Source organism: Mobula hypostoma, chromosome X2 (genome assembly GCF_963921235.1).
Source record: "Mobula hypostoma chromosome X2, sMobHyp1.1, whole genome shotgun sequence".
Taxonomy (NCBI): Eukaryota; Metazoa; Chordata; class Chondrichthyes; order Myliobatiformes; family Myliobatidae; genus Mobula; species Mobula hypostoma.
In genome coordinates this window covers 45,017,119-45,035,255 of record NC_086129.1, presented here as the reverse complement: position 1 = coordinate 45,035,255, position 18,137 = coordinate 45,017,119, and the positions used below count along the sequence as shown (strand labels likewise).

At 40.2% G+C, this 18,137-nt stretch overlaps 1 protein-coding gene across 7 annotated transcripts in view; it reads right to left on the bottom strand.

Moving 5' to 3' along the window:
- LOC134340740 (centrosomal protein of 164 kDa-like) overlaps positions 1–18,137 on the bottom strand; it is a 315,206-nt gene that overhangs the window by 143,576 nt on the left and 153,493 nt on the right. For all 7 annotated transcript variants that reach the window (XR_010016618.1, XM_063038209.1, XM_063038210.1 and 4 more), the window contains 2 exons: positions 14,274–14,384; positions 10,448–10,936 (listed from right to left, as the gene is read on the bottom strand). Coding sequence is in view for 6 of the 7 variants with exons in the window: in XM_063038209.1 (XP_062894279.1) it covers positions 10,448–10,936; positions 14,274–14,384 (600 nt within the window). In the remaining variant the exon portion in view is untranslated. The remainder of the gene's footprint in view (positions 1–10,447; positions 10,937–14,273; positions 14,385–18,137) is intronic.

The following is an 18,137-nucleotide window of genomic DNA, read 5'->3' as shown; positions in this document are numbered from 1 at the left end:
ACTTGAGGGCAGGGTTGGAGGCAAAGTTAATAAAGTCAACGAGTTCTGCATGCGTGCAGGAAGCAGCGCCAATGCAGTTGTCGATGTAGCGAAGGAAAAGTGGGGGACAGATACCAGAATAGGCACGGAACATAGATTGTTCCACAAACCCAACAAAAAGGCAGGCATAGCTAGGACCCATACGGGTGCCCATAGCTACACCTTTAGTTTGAAGGAAGTGGGAGGAGCCAAAGGAGAAATTATTAAGAGTAAGGACTAATTCCGCTAGACGGAGCAGAGTGGTGGTAGAGGGGAACTGATTAGGTCTGGAATCCAAAAAGAAGCATAGAGCTTTGAGACCTTCCTGATGGGGGATGGAAGTATATAAGGACTGGACATCCATGGTGAAAATAAAGCGGTGGGGGCCAGGGAACTTAAAATCATCGAAAAGTTTAAGAACGTGAGAAGTGTCACGAACATAGATCGGAAGGGATTGAACAAGGGGGGATAAAACCGTGTCGAGGTATGCAGAAACGAGTTCGGTGGAGCAGGAGCAAGCTGAGACAATAGGTCGGCCAGGACAGCCAGGTTTGTGGATCTTGGGTAGGAGGTAGAAACGGGAAGTGCGGGCTGTGGGAACTATAAGGTTGGTAGCAGTGGATGGGAGATCCCCTGAGCGCATAAAGTCGGTGATGGTGTGGGAGACAATGGCCTGGTGCTCCTTAGTGGGGTCACGATCGAGGGGTAAATAAGAGGAGGTATCCGTGAGTTGTCGCTGTGCCTCGGCAAGGTAGAGGTCAGTAGAGGTTAATACTGCCGGAATAGATTTCCTCAGGTTAGAAATATATAATAGTAAATCATCTGCATATAGTGATAATTTATGTATCTCATTTCCATGGGTGATGCCAAATATATTAGGGGAGTCACGAATAGCAATAGTAGCGGTTCCAAAGTAATATCGAATAGTAGTGGACTAAGAGGGCAGCCCTGCCTAGTACCACGGAATAGATGAAAAAGGGGAGATCTTTGATTATTGGTAAATACCAAAGCCAAAGGAGCAAGATATATCAGTTTAATCCAAGATATAAATATTGGACTAAAATTAAATTTCTCAAGGGTATTAAATAAATATGTCCATTCAGCTCTGTCAAAGGCTTTCTTAGCGTCCAATGAAATAACACATTCTGGAATTCTGGGTGAAGGAGTGTAAACAATATTCATTAATCTCCTAATATTAAAAAAAGAGTAACGATTTTTAATAAATCCAGTCTGATCAGCAGAAATAATTTGAGGTAAAACATTCTCCAATCTCATTGCCAATATTTTAGAAAAAATCTTAGAATCCACATTCAACAGAGATATAGGCCTAGAAGATGCACATTCAGTAGGATCCTTATCCTTTTTAAGAATTAGGAGAAATAGAAGCTCGATAAAAAGATTGTGGTAATTTATCTATAGATACTGCATCCTTAAAAATTCTACATAGCCAAGGAGTCAGTGTAATAGAGAAAAATTTTAAAAATTCTACTGTATATCCATCTGGGCCAGGTGCTTTACCTGAGTTCATTGAAAGAATAGCATTTTTTATTTCCTCTACCGTAATAGGTACATCTAGTTTTAAACGTCCATTAGATGATAATTTTGGAATATTCAACTTCTTTAAAAATTCATGCATTATAGTGGAGTCATCAGGAAATTCTGATTGATATAAGGAGGTATAAAAACCTTGAAAGGATTTATTTATCTCGTCATGGTCATCCATCAAAGTGCCATCTTATTTACGAATCTTAACAATCTGTTGCTTAACCGAGGCCAATTTCAATTGATTAGCCAATAGTTTCCCAGTTTTATCACCATGTATATAGAATTGACTCTTAGTTTTTGTAAACTGACTTTCAATCGAAGATGATAGTAATAGATTAAGTTCCATTTGAAGTTCAACTCTCTGTTTGTAAAGCTCCTGATTACGGGCTATAGAATATTTCTTGTCAATTTCTTTAATCTTGTCAACCAGTTTCAGTACTTCATTATTAGTTCGCTTTTTTAATCCAGCAGTATATGAAATAATTTGTCCACGAATATATGCTTTAAAAGTATCCCATAGTGTCCCACTGGAAATATCCTCTGTAGAATTCGTTGTGAAGAAAAAAATCTGTTCTTCAATAAACTTGATAAAATCCAAATCTTGAAGCAAAGTGATATTAAATCGCCGTCGTCTACAACTAGTAGATGTATCCCTTGACTTAATAGATAGTTGCAACAGCGCATGATCAGAAACAGCAAAGGAATCATATTTGCAACCAGTAACAAGTGGAATTAATCAAGAATCGATAAGAAAATAATCAATTCTTGAATAGTGATTATATACAAATGAAAAAAATGAGAACCCTTTCTCATTTGGATGCAAGAATCTCCAAATTTCTGAGATTTCAGAGTCAGTCATAAAAGAGTTAACAAGGGTAGCTGATTTATTCAGAAGTACTTGATTGGACATGGATCTATCCATCAAAGGATTTAAACAACAGTTGAAATCTCCACCCATAATCAACATATAATTATTTAAATTAAGAAGAGATGTAAAGAGATTGTTAAAAAAAATCGGGACAGTCAACGTTTGGGGCATAAACATTAAGCATAACAACCTTTTTGTTAAATAACAAACCAGTAATTAACAAAAATCTGCCATTCGGGTCTGAAACCGTCTCATGGTGCAGAAATGAAATTGACAGATCTATAAAAATAGAAACGCCTTTTACTTTGGCCTGTGAATTCGAGTGGTACTGTTCTTCCTTCCAAAACCTAAAAAAAAACGCTGATTATCCTCTTTCTGGACATGAGTTTCTTGTACAAAGATAATGTGAGCATTCATCCTATGGAATACTTTAAAAATTTTCTTCCGTTTAATCGGTTGGTTTAAACCATTTGTATTCCAAGAAACCAAATTAATAACCTTATCCATCGTACTGAACTCGAGCATAAGGTATGTAAAGGGTTAACCAGAGTACAAACTCATGACCCTGGAAGAGGAAGAAAGGCCCAAAGAGGAACCGGAAGTTATGACATTTCGGACATTTTGGTAGTTTCAGGTCAGCCCATTTAAAAAGAAAAAGTAAATTAAAAATATGAACAAAAGTACCTCCCTCCTCCCGCAAAATCCTGGAAAAAAGCCAGAAAGTGGTTAATGCTAAATCTACAGCTAACTCTAACCCCATCTTTCCAGAAGGCAACCCAAAAGAAATATGTTTATCATAAGAAATACCACCCATATTCAAAAAAGTGGAAAAAAAAGTTACTATAAAGGTAAGGAAAAGATTACAACAATCACAAACATAAAATAGTTACTTCTTACTCATATTTCAAAACAAAAGATCAATCAAGCGCCAGTTCATGTTATTAGTTTTTCGTATATACATGATCGGAAGTGACACGAAAAAAAGAGAGAATTCTAGGAAGAAGAAAAAAACAATCCACCATCTTAAAATATAATACTTCTCCAGTAAGTTTCAAAAAAAAGGAAAACAAGCATTAAAATTGTAACTAAATAACTCTCAAGAAGAAAAAATATTGAAAGTGAGATATTCAAAACCACTTACAAAAAAGCATACTATTATTTAAAAATATAGAATGCACCTACACTACTAGATCAAGGCAAAAACCCTCAGAATATAAAGTTCTAATTTTACAAATTAAATATTAACTTTTTTTAAAAAAAGAAAGGAAATGAAAAACAGATCAAAGGCGAGGAAAAAAAATGCATTAATTAGTCCTCAACAGAGGGAGACAGATTGTTGAGAAAACCTTGAGCTTCGGTCGGAGTTTTGAACAAGCGACGAGAATTGTCCAGCATAACAACTCTCATACAGGCTGGGAACAGTAACGCTATTTTATAGCCCCGACGATAAAATTCTGACATCTATGGTTTAAAAGCCATCCGATTTTTCAATACTTCTTGGCTGTAATCTTCGACAATTTGAAAATTAAAACTTTGAAACTCAATCATGTCTTTCTGCCGAGCAGCTCGAATCACTTGTTCCTTATCATGAACATAATGAAACCGAATGATGACTGGCCTTGGTCTGGCCAGTTTTGCTGGTTTAAAACGTAAAGAGCGGTGTGTGCGGTCTAACAGTGGGGGTTCCTCCAATATACCTGGACCAAACACATCCGCTAACAATTTAGTAAAATATTTAGTAGGATCTCCTGTCCCAACATCTTCAGGAAAACCGATTATTTGCAGATTCTGTCATCGAGAGCGATTTTCAAGATCAATAGTCTTAGATTTATAACGCTCCAACTGTTGAGTTACCAAAGTTAAATTTTTTTCAAGAGCTTCCATTTTTCAATCCCTTTTGCGGCCATCTTCATCTAGTTCCGCGATTCTAATTTGTTGTTGATCGATTTCACGTCTGAACCATTTAAGGTCATCTTAAGTCGTCTTCACCACACCTTCAATTACGGCAAGTCTTTGATTAACTGTATCGTCCAGGAGATTCTTCATTGCTTCAGCAGTTAGTGGAGCTTCCTTCGATGCTTCAGGATCACCATCTTTTTTTCCGTTCCCGCTGGAGCCCTTTCCGTTTTTAACTTCTCGTCTTCTGGTATGCATTTTCAGTAAGTAAAAGTCGAAGTTCAAAGATATATTTGTAGTATAAATCATTTAGTGTAGGTATAGGTAAAGTAAATAAGAGTGGTTACATGTAAAAAAGATAAAGGTATGGAGCAACGCCAAAATACAGCTCACTCCATGAGCGCCCCGCTGGAAAGTCCACTTAATTTATATTAACACACACATTTCTTATTATATATAGCTGATTTATTCTGTACTGCAATTAAATAGGAAAGTTGACAAGGGTAAATTGGTGGATGTTGTCTATATGGACTTCAGTAAGGCCTTTGACAAGGTTCCACACAGAAGGTTGGTTAGGAAGGTTCAATCGTTAGGTATTAATTTTGAAGTAGTAAAATGGATTCAGCATTGGATGGATGGGAGATGCCAGAGAATGGTGGTGGATAACTGTTTGTCAGATTGGAGGCCGGTGACTAGTGGTGTGCCTCAGGGATCTGTACTGGGTCCAATGTTGTTTGTCATATACATTAATGAACTGATGGGGTGGTTAATTGGATAAGTAAGTATGCAGATGATACTAAGATAGGTGGAGTTGTGGATAATGAAGTAGGTTTTCAAAGCTTGCAGAGAGATTTAGGCCAGTTAGAAGAGTGGGCTGAAAGATGGCAAATGGAGTTTAATGCTAATAAGTGTGAGGTGCTACATTTTGATAGGACTAATCAAAATAGGACATAAATGGTAAATGGTAGGGCATTGAAGAATGCAGTAGAACAAAGGGATCTAGGAATAATGGTGCATAGTTCCCTGAAGGTGGAATCTCATGTGGATAGGGTGGTGAAGAAAGCTTTTGGTATGCTGGCCTTTATAAATCAAAGCATTGAGTATGGGAGATGGAATGTAATGTTGAAATTGTACAAGGCATTGATGAGGCCAAATTTGGAGTATTGTGTACAGTTTTGGTCACCAAATTATAGGAAAGATGTCAACAAAATAGAGAGAATACAGAGAAGATTTACTAGAATGTTACCTGGGTTTCATCTCCTAAGTTACAGAGAAAGGTTGAACAAGTTGGGTCTTTATTCTTTGGAATGTAGAAGGTTGGGGGGGGACTTGATAGAGGTATTTAAAATTATGAGAGGGATAGATAGAGTTAACGTGGATAGGCTTTTTCCATTGAGAGTAGGGGAGATTCAAACAAGAGGACATGAGTTGAGAGTTAAAGAGCAAAAGTTTTGGGGTAACATGAGGGGGAACTTCTTTACTCAGAGAGTGGTAGCTGTGTGGAACAAGCTTCCAGCAGAAGTGGTTGAGGCAGGTTCGATGTTGTCGTTTAAAGGTAAGTTGGACAGCTATATGGACAGGAAAGGAATGGAGGGTTATGGGGTGAGTGCAGATCGGTAGGACTAGGTGAGAGTAAGAGTTCAGCACGGACTAGAAGGGCCGAGATGGCCTGTTTCCATGCTGTAATTGTTATATGGTTATATATGAACAGCTGCTGAAAAACAACAAAATTTCATGAAATATGCCAGTGATATTAAACCTGATTTTCTGAACGTGACAAGAGATATTGTCTCCCTTTCACTTAGTATGATTGCATAGCTCTCCCCAGTCATGAGATTTGTCCATGCTAACAAACTCACTATTGGTTACCAACTGCTGAGCTTGTTATTGTAGAGATTAAAAACAATATATGCTAGAAATACTCAGGTCAGGCTGCTCCTCTGACAACAAAGGCAGAATTAATTTTTCAGGTCAACCTAAAATACTAACTCTGTTTGTCTATCCACTGATGCAACCTGACCTAGAACCATAGAACCATAAAACATTACAGCACAGAAACAGGCCTTTTGGCCCATCTTGGCTATGCCGAAACATTTTTCTGCCTAGACCCACTGACCTGCACCTGGACCATATCCCTCCATACACCTCCCATCCATGTACCTGTCCAGGTTTTTCTTAAAAGTTAAAAGTGAGCCCACATTTACTACTCCATCTGGCAGCTCATTCCACACTCTCACCACTCTTTGTGTGAAGAAGCCCCCCCCCCGAACATTCCCTTTAAACTTTTCCCCCTTCACCCCTAACCCATGTCCTCTAGTTTTCTTCTCCCCTAGCCTCAGTGGGAAAAGCCTGCTTGCATTCACTCTATTTACACCCATCATAATTTTATATACCTCTATCAAATCTCCCCTCATTCTTCTACGCTCCAGGGAATAAAGTCCTAACCTATTCAACCTTTCTCTGTAACTGAGTTTCTCAAGTCCCGGCAACATCCTTGTAAACCTTCTCTGCACTCTTTCAACCTTATTTATATCCTTCCTGTAATTTGGTGACCAAAACTGAACACAATACTCCAGATTCGGCCTCACCAATGTCTTATACAACCTCACCATAACATTCCAACTCTTATACTGAATACTTTGATTTATAAAGGCCAATGTACCAAAAACTCTCTTTACGACCCTATCTACCTGTGACGCCACTTTTAGGGAATTTTGTATCTGTATTCCCAGATCTCTCTGTTCTACTGCACTCCTCAGTGCCCTACCATTTACCTTGTATGTTCTACCTTGGTTTATCCATCCATAGTGCAATACCTCACACTTGTCTGCATTAAACTCCATCTGCCATTTTTCAGTCCATTTTTCCAGCTGGTCCAAATCCCTCTGCAAGCTTTGAAAACCTTCCTCACTGTCCACTACACCTCCAATCTTTGTATCATCAGCAAATTTGCTGATCCAATTTATCACATTATCATCCAAATCATTGATACAGATAACAAATAACAATGGACCCAGCACTTAACCCTGTAGCACACCACTAGTCACAGGCCTCCACTCTGAGAAGCAATCTTCCACTACCACTCTCTGGCTTCTTCCATTGAGCCAATATCTAATCCAATTTACTACCTCTCCATGTATACCTAGCGACTGAATCTTCCTAACTAACCTCCCATGCGAGACCTTGTCAAAGGCCTTACTGAAGTCCATGTGGACAACATCCACTGCCTTCCCTTCAACCACTTTCCTGGTAACCTCCTCGAAAAACCCGAATAGATTGGTCAAACATGACCTACTACGCACAAAGCCATGTTGACTCTCCCTAATAAGTCCCTGTCTATCCAAATACTTGTAGATCCTATCTCTTAGTACTCCTTCCAATAATTTACCTACTACCGATATCAAACTTAGCGGCCTACAATTTCCCGGATTACTTTTAGAGCCTGTTGAGTATTTCAAAGTTCGAAGTATATTTTACCATCAAAGTACATATATGTCACCATATACAACCCTGAGATTCATTTTCCTGTGAGCATACTAAGCAAATCTATAGAATTGCAACTATAACAAGATCAATAACAGTTCAACCAGAGTATAGATGACAACAAACTATGCAAATGCAAATACAAATAAATAATGAGGATGAAATAACAAGGTACAGAGTCCTTAAAGTGAGATCATTGGTTGTGGGAACATTTCAAGGATGGGGCAAGTGAAGTTGAGTGTAGTTCTCCCCTTCTATTCAAGAGCCTGATGGTTGAGGGGTAGTAACTGTTCTTGAAATTGGTGGAGTGAGTCCTGAGGCTCTTGTACCTTCTACCTGATGGCAGCAGTGGAAAAAGAGCATGGCCTGGGTAGTGGGGATCTCTGATGATAGATGCTGCTTTTCTACAGCAACGTTTCATGTAAATGTACTCAATTGCTGGGAGGGCTTTACCCATGATGGGCTGGGCTAGATCCACTACCTTTTGTAGGATTTTCCATTCAAAGGGATTGGTGTTTCCGTACCAGGCCGTAATGCAGCCAGTCAATACACTCTCCACTACACATTTATAGAAGTTTGTCTAAATTTTTGATATCATGCCAAATCTCCACAGACTCCTAAGGAAGTAGGGGCACTGCCGTACTTTCCTCACAATTGTATTTACATACTGGGTCCAAGACAGGTCCTCTGAAAGAGTAATGCCCAGGAATTTAAAGTTGCTAACCTTCTCCATCTTCAGCATTTTGTGGTTTAATTGTAAGATTTTGTGCATTTGCAGTATTTTCTTTTTGATTTTCATTTACCTTACAGAAAACTCTGGACTGGGGAGAGCTATGCAGCCAAAGAAATGGGAAGATGTCAGCTTCCAGGTCATAGATAACTTCACTCACCACAACTCTGAACTGATCTATGGCCTACAGATTATTTCAAGGACTCTTTACAACTAATGTTCTTGGTATTATTTTTTATCTGCACAGTTTGTCTTCTTTTGCACATTGGTTGTTTGTCAGTGTTTATCTGTTTATGTATAGATTTTCATAAATTCTATTGTATTTCTTTTTTCCTGTAAATGCCTGCAAGAAAATCAATCTCACAGTAGTAAATGGTAACATTCGTGTACTTTGATAATAAACTTAGATTTGTGCTTATTAATTGCATGTACATGGAAACATACAGTGAAATGCATTATTTGCATTAACAACCAGCACACCTAAGGATGTGCTGGGGGCAGCCCACAGGTGTCACCACACATTCCAGTGCCAATGTCCAAAACGTTCAGAACAACACAAGCAGTACCAACAACAATAAAACAGGACAACAGCAGCAAAATAAGTCCCTTTACCACCTTCCCACCCACTAACACACACAGACAGGCCTCCAACCCCAAGACTCCAGTCATAGTTTAGTTTGAACTTTGAACTGATGAAAGAGTCCATCAGACCAAGGTTGTTTCAAAACAAGGTGACGTTGCTTAGTACCCAGCAATGGTCTGTAGTCACCTTGTTGGCCAGGTGCCCCACTTCACAGTAGTGAACACCTACACACAACAGCAGCCCTTACAGGCAGCTTCCATGCATTTATTGCTAGATTCACACCAAATTCCCAATATAGCCATGTGCAGCAATGGGGAGGACAGGACACCTTACCAGTTGCCTGACACAGCAGGAATATCAGTAATGCATTGCTCTATAATGCTATAACAAATGTTTTAGTGTTGATTCTATCAGCATTCTCATTCCTAGGAATGCACCCTGCACACTTAAGTGAGATATCAGAGTGATGCTGCAGTAGATAACATTAGCTATGGCCATTTGAGTCCTTTAAATGAAATGAAATGTGGCTGTCATTAGCTAGGCCATCATGTATGACTTTAACATTGATGAAACAATACAAAGCAATGATCTAAATATAGGAACAATAGTAATATCGTTTAATTAATTAATTAAGATACAGCGCAGAATAGACCCTTTGAGCCATGTTGCCTAGCAATCCCCGATTTAACACTGGACAATTTACAATGACCAATTAACCTACCAACCAGCAGCCTTTGGAGAAACTGGAGCACCTAGAGGAAACCCACACGGTCACACGGAGAACGTACAAGCTACTTACAGACAGCGGTGGGAACTGAACTCAGGTCACTGGTACTCCAAAGCACAGTGCTAACCACTACGCTACCATGCTGCCCTATGAATGCAGATTCATTAAATGCATATTATAAACTTATTTATGATAGATTTTTAGTTTTAGTCTTCCCATTATTGGCACAGTTCTTTTGGTTTTCAGATAGATTCCAGAGCTTTGTGCAAATGAATGGTCTAGTTTCCATCATTCAGATTAGTATAGGCAGTGTGGGGATGATAGTCTAATTTAAAGGACAGAATCAATTTACTAACCTCATCAAGTGCACTAAGGAGTAAATACTTGTCTACAAACTGGGTTTTACATAACTGAAAATAATTGTCCTTTTTCAGCTCAGTCAATATGACTTCAGTTGAAAACTAAAAGAGCTAACGTATTTTAATAAGCATTTAAGAATAAGCTCAAGCTAATTTGCATGTTAATAGCATGGTCCACAGCCATAAATATCCTCCAAATACTACAGAGCATGGATAATAAATTTGCTATGAATCATACCTTTTGAAGTGGATTACACGACTCATCAGGGTTCTTCGAAGACATGACAGTCTTCTTTTCACTTGGTCCATTGTATTTATCGATATCTGCTTCAAAAACTGGCTGTTCAGCAGCAGAATTCAGTTTAGGGTCTCTCTTGTTTTTGTGCTCAGACTTCAAGTCTACATCTCCAGCCTCAGACAGTTTTGACGTTCCATCAACTGAGTAGCATTGACTATCTTCTGCTCCAATTTCTTCACTTTCAGCTTCGTCAATCACTACTGCATGTCCCAGGTGCCCAGGTTTCATCAGAATACCACTTCCTGCATCACTCTCACTTTTACCTCTGACTTCTAACTTTTCGTCATTGGAATCGATGTCAATATCATCAGCCTCTTTGTCAGAAGTTAACTTATCTGGGGTTGGAGGCTGAACATCACGACTGTCTGAATCAAGCAAGCTTCTGGGTTCACTTCTTACGTGGCTTTGTTCAAACAGCACCTTTTGTTTCTGCATTTGCAAGTTATAAATCATCAAAAAAAGAGGTCAGTGAAGTCTATTCAGTAGCTGCAACTGAATGATAAGCTACTACTTTGTCTACACTAAGTTAAATAGAAATATGTAAATGACAAAGGAAAAAGTGACTTACCTTGTCATAGGATTTCAAAACAAAGACCAAAAACAAAGTTTATGGATTTAACCATTTTACATGAAATAATTTTTGTCTAATATAGTTTACTCTGTGTACCATTTCATAACAATTTTCAATGTTTTATTTGGTAGCTCCCAAGGGGCATTTATCACCTCCCAGCAGAAATGAAGACACTTGTCACAAGTATGTTGGTTACTTGGTGTGAATTAATTTCAACACGAGAGGTGACGTGGTTAGTCAGGAAAAAGTGAGGTGTGATATTTATTGAAGTTCATGTGGACACCAAACACTGTAGATATTTCAGTTAAGCATCAAAGAAATAAAAGAAATGAAACACAGCATATGTCTCAACTCAGCCAAGAGCAAAAGGCAGTTTACAATTTGGAAGTTGGATGAGTCAGACACGGCCTCCTGAGTTAATTGTGCTGTTTACTGTCAGTGTGTTTAATAAAGATGAACAGGATTTAATTCTGGGGAAATCATTTATGTCGGCAAATACTTAAATTTCCTGCTCCGAGGTAATGTAAATGGCAGTGAAGAATCATAAACGTTAGAGAATAGTTTACACTTAAGGCTGAATTATACTTGTGCGTTAAGCTTGCGCCGTAGCCTCCGCAAGTGGGCAACGCCGTTGTGAGCAATTATACTTGTGTGTTGGTGTGTCTGCGTCGCTCTGCAATTCGCGCACATACACGTCATGCATTCACACGTTGCGCATGTGCACACACCTGCCCGTGCAAGGCTTCATGGTCATGGTAGTCTTTCTCGGGGTAAACAAGTTTAAAGCGAGCGTCTTTTTTCGCAAAAGCAAAATGTGTCCTCCATAATTTCGGAGGTCTGCAAAGCATTATGGAGAGCATTACAGCCAGAGTTCCTTCCCTGCCCTTCAGTCGCCCAATGGGAAGCTATTGCAGCGTAGGAGGAAATGCGATCCTACTAAGCCGACCAATCACAGTTGTTGCGGTTTGCGTTGCCGTGACATGTAGTTACATTTTGGGAGAGGTGCGCGTCAGGCTACGGCGTAGGGATCCACATAGGGTTCACGGCTACGCCGTACCTACGGCATCAATTTGACGCACAAGTATAAATCAGCCTTTAGAGCGAAATTGGTGATTTCTTTTTTATTATTTTCATTATTGTATAGTGAACAAATCATTGGAAGGGTATTTCTCAAATAATGTTTGTTGATGTTTTTCTTCAATGGATTCAAAGAAATGATGAACTTGGGTAAAACTTGGATAATCCAGAACCCTCGATACTTTAGTGGTGCTGGAATTGAGAGATTTTCCCAATATTAGATATTACTGTTAATACCGCAACACATTTATACTATAGCTCTTTTCTCAAAAAATTGTTACACAATACCATAACCAATGTCCAGTGTACATGAAGAGTTTAAATGAAGCACAGAAAACTGGACCCTGTTAAACCAGATGCCAAGGCATTGGGATTTCCAAACATTTAGGCACCAGATTATCAGTTTTACTCTGTTATCTTCTTAAGAATAAGTGACCCGAGGAAGAATTTTTGACTTGGACCATAAGAAATAGAAGCAGAATTAGGCCATCTGGCCCATCGAATCTACTCCACCATTCAATCATGGCTGATCCTTTTTTTTCACCTCCTCAACCCCAGTTCCCGGCCTTCTCCCCGTAACCTTTGATGCCATGTCCAATCAAGAACCTATCAATCTCTGTCTTAAATACACCCAACGATCTGGCCTCCACAGCTGCATGTGACAACAAATTCACAAATTCATCACCCTTGGGCTAAAGAAATTTCTCTGCATCTCTGTTTTGAAAGGGCACCCCTATATCCTGAGGCTGTGCCCTCTTGTCCTAGACCCTCCCACCATGGGAAACATCCTTTCTACATCTACTCTGTCTAGGCCTTTCAACATTTGAAAGGTTTCAATGAGATACCCCTTCATCCTTCTGAATTCTAGAGAGTACAGACCCAGAGCCATCAAACGTTACTCGCATGATAACCCTTTCATTCCTGGAATCACCCTTGTGAACCTCCTCTGGACCCTCTCCACTGTCAGCACATCTTTTCTAAGATGAGGGGCCCAAAACTGTTCACGATACTCAAGGTGAGGCCTCAACAGTGCCTTATAAAGCCTCAGCATCACATCCTTGCTCTTGTTTTCCAGACTTCTTGAAATGAATGCTAACATGGCATTTGCCTTCCTCACCACTGACTCAACCTGCAAGTTAACCTTTAGGGTGTTCTGCACAAGGACTCCCAAGACCTTTGCATCTCAGATTTTTGGATTTTCTCCCCATTTAGAAAATAGTCTGCATATTTATTTCTACTACCAAAGTGCATGACTATGCATTTTCCAACATTGTATTTCATTTGCCACTTTCTTGTCCATTCTCATAATCTGTCCAAGTCCTTCTGCATCCTACCTGTTTCCTCAACACTACCTGCCCCTCCACCAATCTTTGTATCATCTGAAAACTTGGCAACAAAACCATCTATTCCATCAACCAAATCAATTATATACAGTACAAAAAGAAGTTGTCCTAATGCCAACCGCACAGAACACCACTAGTCACTGGCAGCCAACCAGAAAAGGATCCTTTTATTCCCACTCACTGCCTCCTACCAATCAGCCAATGCTCTAATCATGTTCATAACTTTCCTGTAATAGCATGGGCTCTCAACTTGGTAAGCAGCCTCATGTGTGGCACCTTGTCAAAAGTTTTCTAAAAAAGTCCAAATATACAACATCCACTGCAGCCCCCTTAACTATCCTACTTGTAATCCCCTCAAAGAGTTCCAACAGGTTCATCAGGCAGGATTTTCCCTGAAGGAAACCGTGCTGACTCTATACTATCTTGTCCTGTGTCACCAATTACTCCATCACCTCATCCTTAACAATTGACTCTTAACATTTTCCCAACCACTGAGGTCAGTTCTTGTTATTGTTCCAGTCCAGCACATAATCATTCTTTGCAATGAGTGGTACAAAACTCCTTTCCAAATTTTCCATAAATTTGGAAGAAAATCCTATTTCTTTTGATATCAACTTTCTAAATTTAAGTATCACGTGCAAAATGTTAGGATCTAGTTTCTACAAATACAATCTCCAACACATCTGAAAGGAAATTTGACACAGGGAATAGGGAGCTTGGTGGTGAAGAGGTCTAGGGACAATAGTCTCATGCTAGGCAGTAAATGAAAAATCACCTCTTTCTGACTTTCTGCTTCTTCATCAGATGCTGGGAGGTTCTGAAGTTCAGGTTCGGTCCCTTCATCAACACGATCCTGATCTGCATCCACGTCGATCTCTGCACTTTCCTGTATGTTTTTACATAAATGTACAGTTGTGACATCAATGGTGAATGAAATGATGCAAAATTACAAACTCCAACTAAATGATTTAATTAATATTCCACTTGTATGAATTTGCATATTTGTTACATATCCTTAAATTGCATAAACAAGAGCTAAATAACTATAACCTTATTTGCTGAAATATACACCGATTTCACAAAACTTCATGGTGAATTTCTGAGAATCCATGCTTAAAATACATTAAAAGCTACTGTGGCAAGCTTATCTCAATGACAATGTACTGAGGATGAAGTATGGAACTCAAATTTCTGTGAGAAATTTCACTTTATCTTTTTTCTAAGTGATGAAGAGTAAAAAGATCACAAAATTCATTCTACTGGGGTTCTCTGGGATCATTCTGGTAGCAGTTTACATTCCACCTCAGGCCAATGTCAAGCAGGTTTTAGATGATCTGAGCAATGGGATCAACATGCACGAAACAGCGCACCCTAATAATGCCTTCACCATCGTTTTGGGAGATTTTAACAAGGCCAGTCTGAAAAAAAATCACTAAGCAATTACCATCAACAGATCACTTGCAATACCAGAGGAAGCAACACACTGGACCATTGTACACCACCATCAAGAACGCCTACCGTGCTATTCCACACCCTCACTTTGGGAAGTCTGATCACCTAGCTGTATTTCTACTCCCTGAGTATAGGCAGAGACTGAAGACTGCAGCACCAGCAGTGATGACCAAGAAGGTTTGGACAAGGGAAGCACAGGAGCGCCTACAGGACTGCTTTAAATCGGTGGACTGGACTGTATTCAGGCATTCGTCTTTGAATCTGGATGAGTATGCTGCAGTTGTTACTGACTTCATTAAAACCTGCGTGGATGAGTGTGTGCCTACAAAGACTTACGGTACATTCCCAAACCAAAAGTCGTGGATGAACCAGGAGGTACGTCATCTGCTGAAGCTAGTTCTGTAGTATTCAAGTCTGGCAACCCAGGCTTGTACCAGAAAACCAGGTATGATTTGTGGAGGGCTATTTCAAGGACGAAGGGACAATTTCGAATGAGGTTGGAGGCGATATCAGATGCACGGCAACTCTGACAGGAACTGCAAGACATTACTTCCTACAAAGCAAAACCCAGTAGTATGAATGGCAGCGATGCTTCACTACAAGATGAACTCAATGCCTTCTAAACCAGCTTTGAAAGGGAGAATACAACTACAGCTGTGAAGATCCCTGCTACACCTGATGACCCTGTGATCTCTGTCTCAGAGGCCGATGTTAGACTGCCTTTAAAGAGAGTGAATCTTTGCAAGGCAGAAGGTCCCGAAGGAATACCTGGTAAGGCTCTGAATACCTGTACCAACCAACTAGCGGGAGTATTCAAGGACATTTTCAACCTCTCACTGCTAAGGGCAGAAGTTCCCACCTGCTTCAAAAAGGCAACAATTATACCAGTGCCTACGAAGAATAATGTGAGCTGGCTGCCTTAATGACCATCGCCCAGTAGCACTGACGTCGACAGTGATGAAATGCTTTGAGAGGGTGCTCATGACTAGACTGAACTTCTGCCTCAGCAAGGACCTGGACGCATTGCAATTTGCCTATTGCCACAATAGGTCAACGGCAGATGCAATCTCCATGGCTCTCCACACGACTTTAGACCACCTAGACAACACAAGCACCTATGTCAGGATGCTGTTCATCGACTATAGCTCAGCATTTAATACCATCATTCCCACAATTCTGATTGAGAAGCTGCAGAACCTGAGCCTCTGTACCTCCCTCTGCAGTTGGATCCTCGACTTCCTAACCGGAAGACCACAACTTGTGCAGATTGGTGATAACATATCCTCCTCGCTGACGATCAACACTAGTGCACCTCAGGGGTGTGTGCTTAGCCCACTGCTCTACTCTCTGCATACACATTACTGTGTGGCCAGGCATAGCTCAAATACCATCTACAAATTTGCTGACAATACAACCATTGTTAGTAGAAACTCAGGTGGTGACGAGAAGGCATACAGGAGTGAGATATGCCAACTAGTGGAATGGTGCCACAGCAACAACCTGGCACTCAATGTCAGTAAGACAAAAGAGCTGATGTGAACTTCTGGAAGGGTAAGATGAAGGAACACATACCTATCATAGAGGGATTAGAAGTGGAGAGAGTGAGCAGCTTCAAGTTCCTGAGTGTCAAGGTCTCTGAGGATCTAACCTGGTCCCAGCATATTGATGTAGTCATAAAGAAGGCAAGACAGCGGCTATACTTTATGAGGAGTTTGAAGAGATTTGGCATGTCAACAAATACACTCAAAAACTTCTATAGTTGTACTGTGAAGAGCATTCTGACAGGCTGCATCACTGTCTGATACGAAAAGGCTACTGCACAGGACCGAAAAAAGCTGCAGAAAGTTGTAAATCTAGTCTGCTCCATCTTGGGCACTAGCCTACAAAGTACCCAGGACATCTTTAGGGAGCGGTGTCTCAGAAAGGCAGCGTCCATTATTAAGGACCTCCAGCACCCAGGGCATGCCCTTTTCTCACTGTTACCATCAGGTAGGAGGTACAGAAGCCTGAAGGCACACACTCAGTGATTCAGGAACAGCATCTTCCCCTCTGCCATCCGACTCCTGAATGGACTTTGAAGCTTTGGACACTACCTCACTTTTTAAAAAAAATATACAGTATTTCTGTTTTTGCACATTTTTTAATAATCTATTCAATATACGTAATTGATCTACTTGTTTATTTATTATTGTTTTTATTTATTTATTTCTCTCTCTGCTAGATTATGTATTGCATTGAACTGCTGCTGCTAAGTTAACAAATTTCATGTCACATGCTGGTGATAATAAACCTGATTCTGATTCTACTGATTACTGTATCCAAAAAGCAGAGAATATCTTTCATTCCAACTGAATCACTCCTGTGAACTCCAGCACCCAAAATGAACAATGGATGATTTAATTAACCTTCCCTCTGTAATTAAGGGAGGTTCCCCTAGAGCTCATGTACCCATGGATTGTCCACTTAGAACCAGCTCTACATTACGAACATTGGCTTGTGAAAAACGAGTAGATAAAATTCAACTAATTACTCACACACTCTAAGGCAGCCACTAGATAAAGGCAAAATAAAGGCTGACAAGTATTTTTCAAATGTAATAAATATGCATATAGCTTCAATCACAAACAAGAGAAAATCTGTAGATGCTGGAAATCAAAGCAACACACACAAAATGTTAGAGGTATTCAGCAGGCCAGACAGCATCTATGGAAAAGAGTTCAGTTGATGTTTTGGGCTGAAACCCTTCATCAGGACTGGAGAAAAAAAAGATGAGGAGTAGATTTAAAAGGTGGGGGGAGGGGAGGGCAGGAAGAAACACAAGGTAATAGGTGAAACCAGGAAGGGAGGCGGCGGAAGTAAAGACCTGTGAAGTTGATAGGTGAAAGAGGTACAGAGAAGGGGTAATCCGATGGGAGAGGACCAAAGGCCATGGAAGAAAGTAAAGGGAGAGTAGCACCGGAAGGAGGTGATGGGCAGGTAAGGAAGTAAGGTGAGAGAGGGAGAAGGGAATGGGGAATGAGTGGGGGGAGGGGAAATTATTGGAAGTTTGAGAAATCAATGTTCATGCCTTCCGGCTGGAGGCTGCCCAGACAGAATACAAGGTGGTGCCCCTCCAACCTGAATGAGGCCTCATCGCGACAGTCGAGAAGGCCTTGGACTGACATATCGGAATGGGAATGGGAAGTGG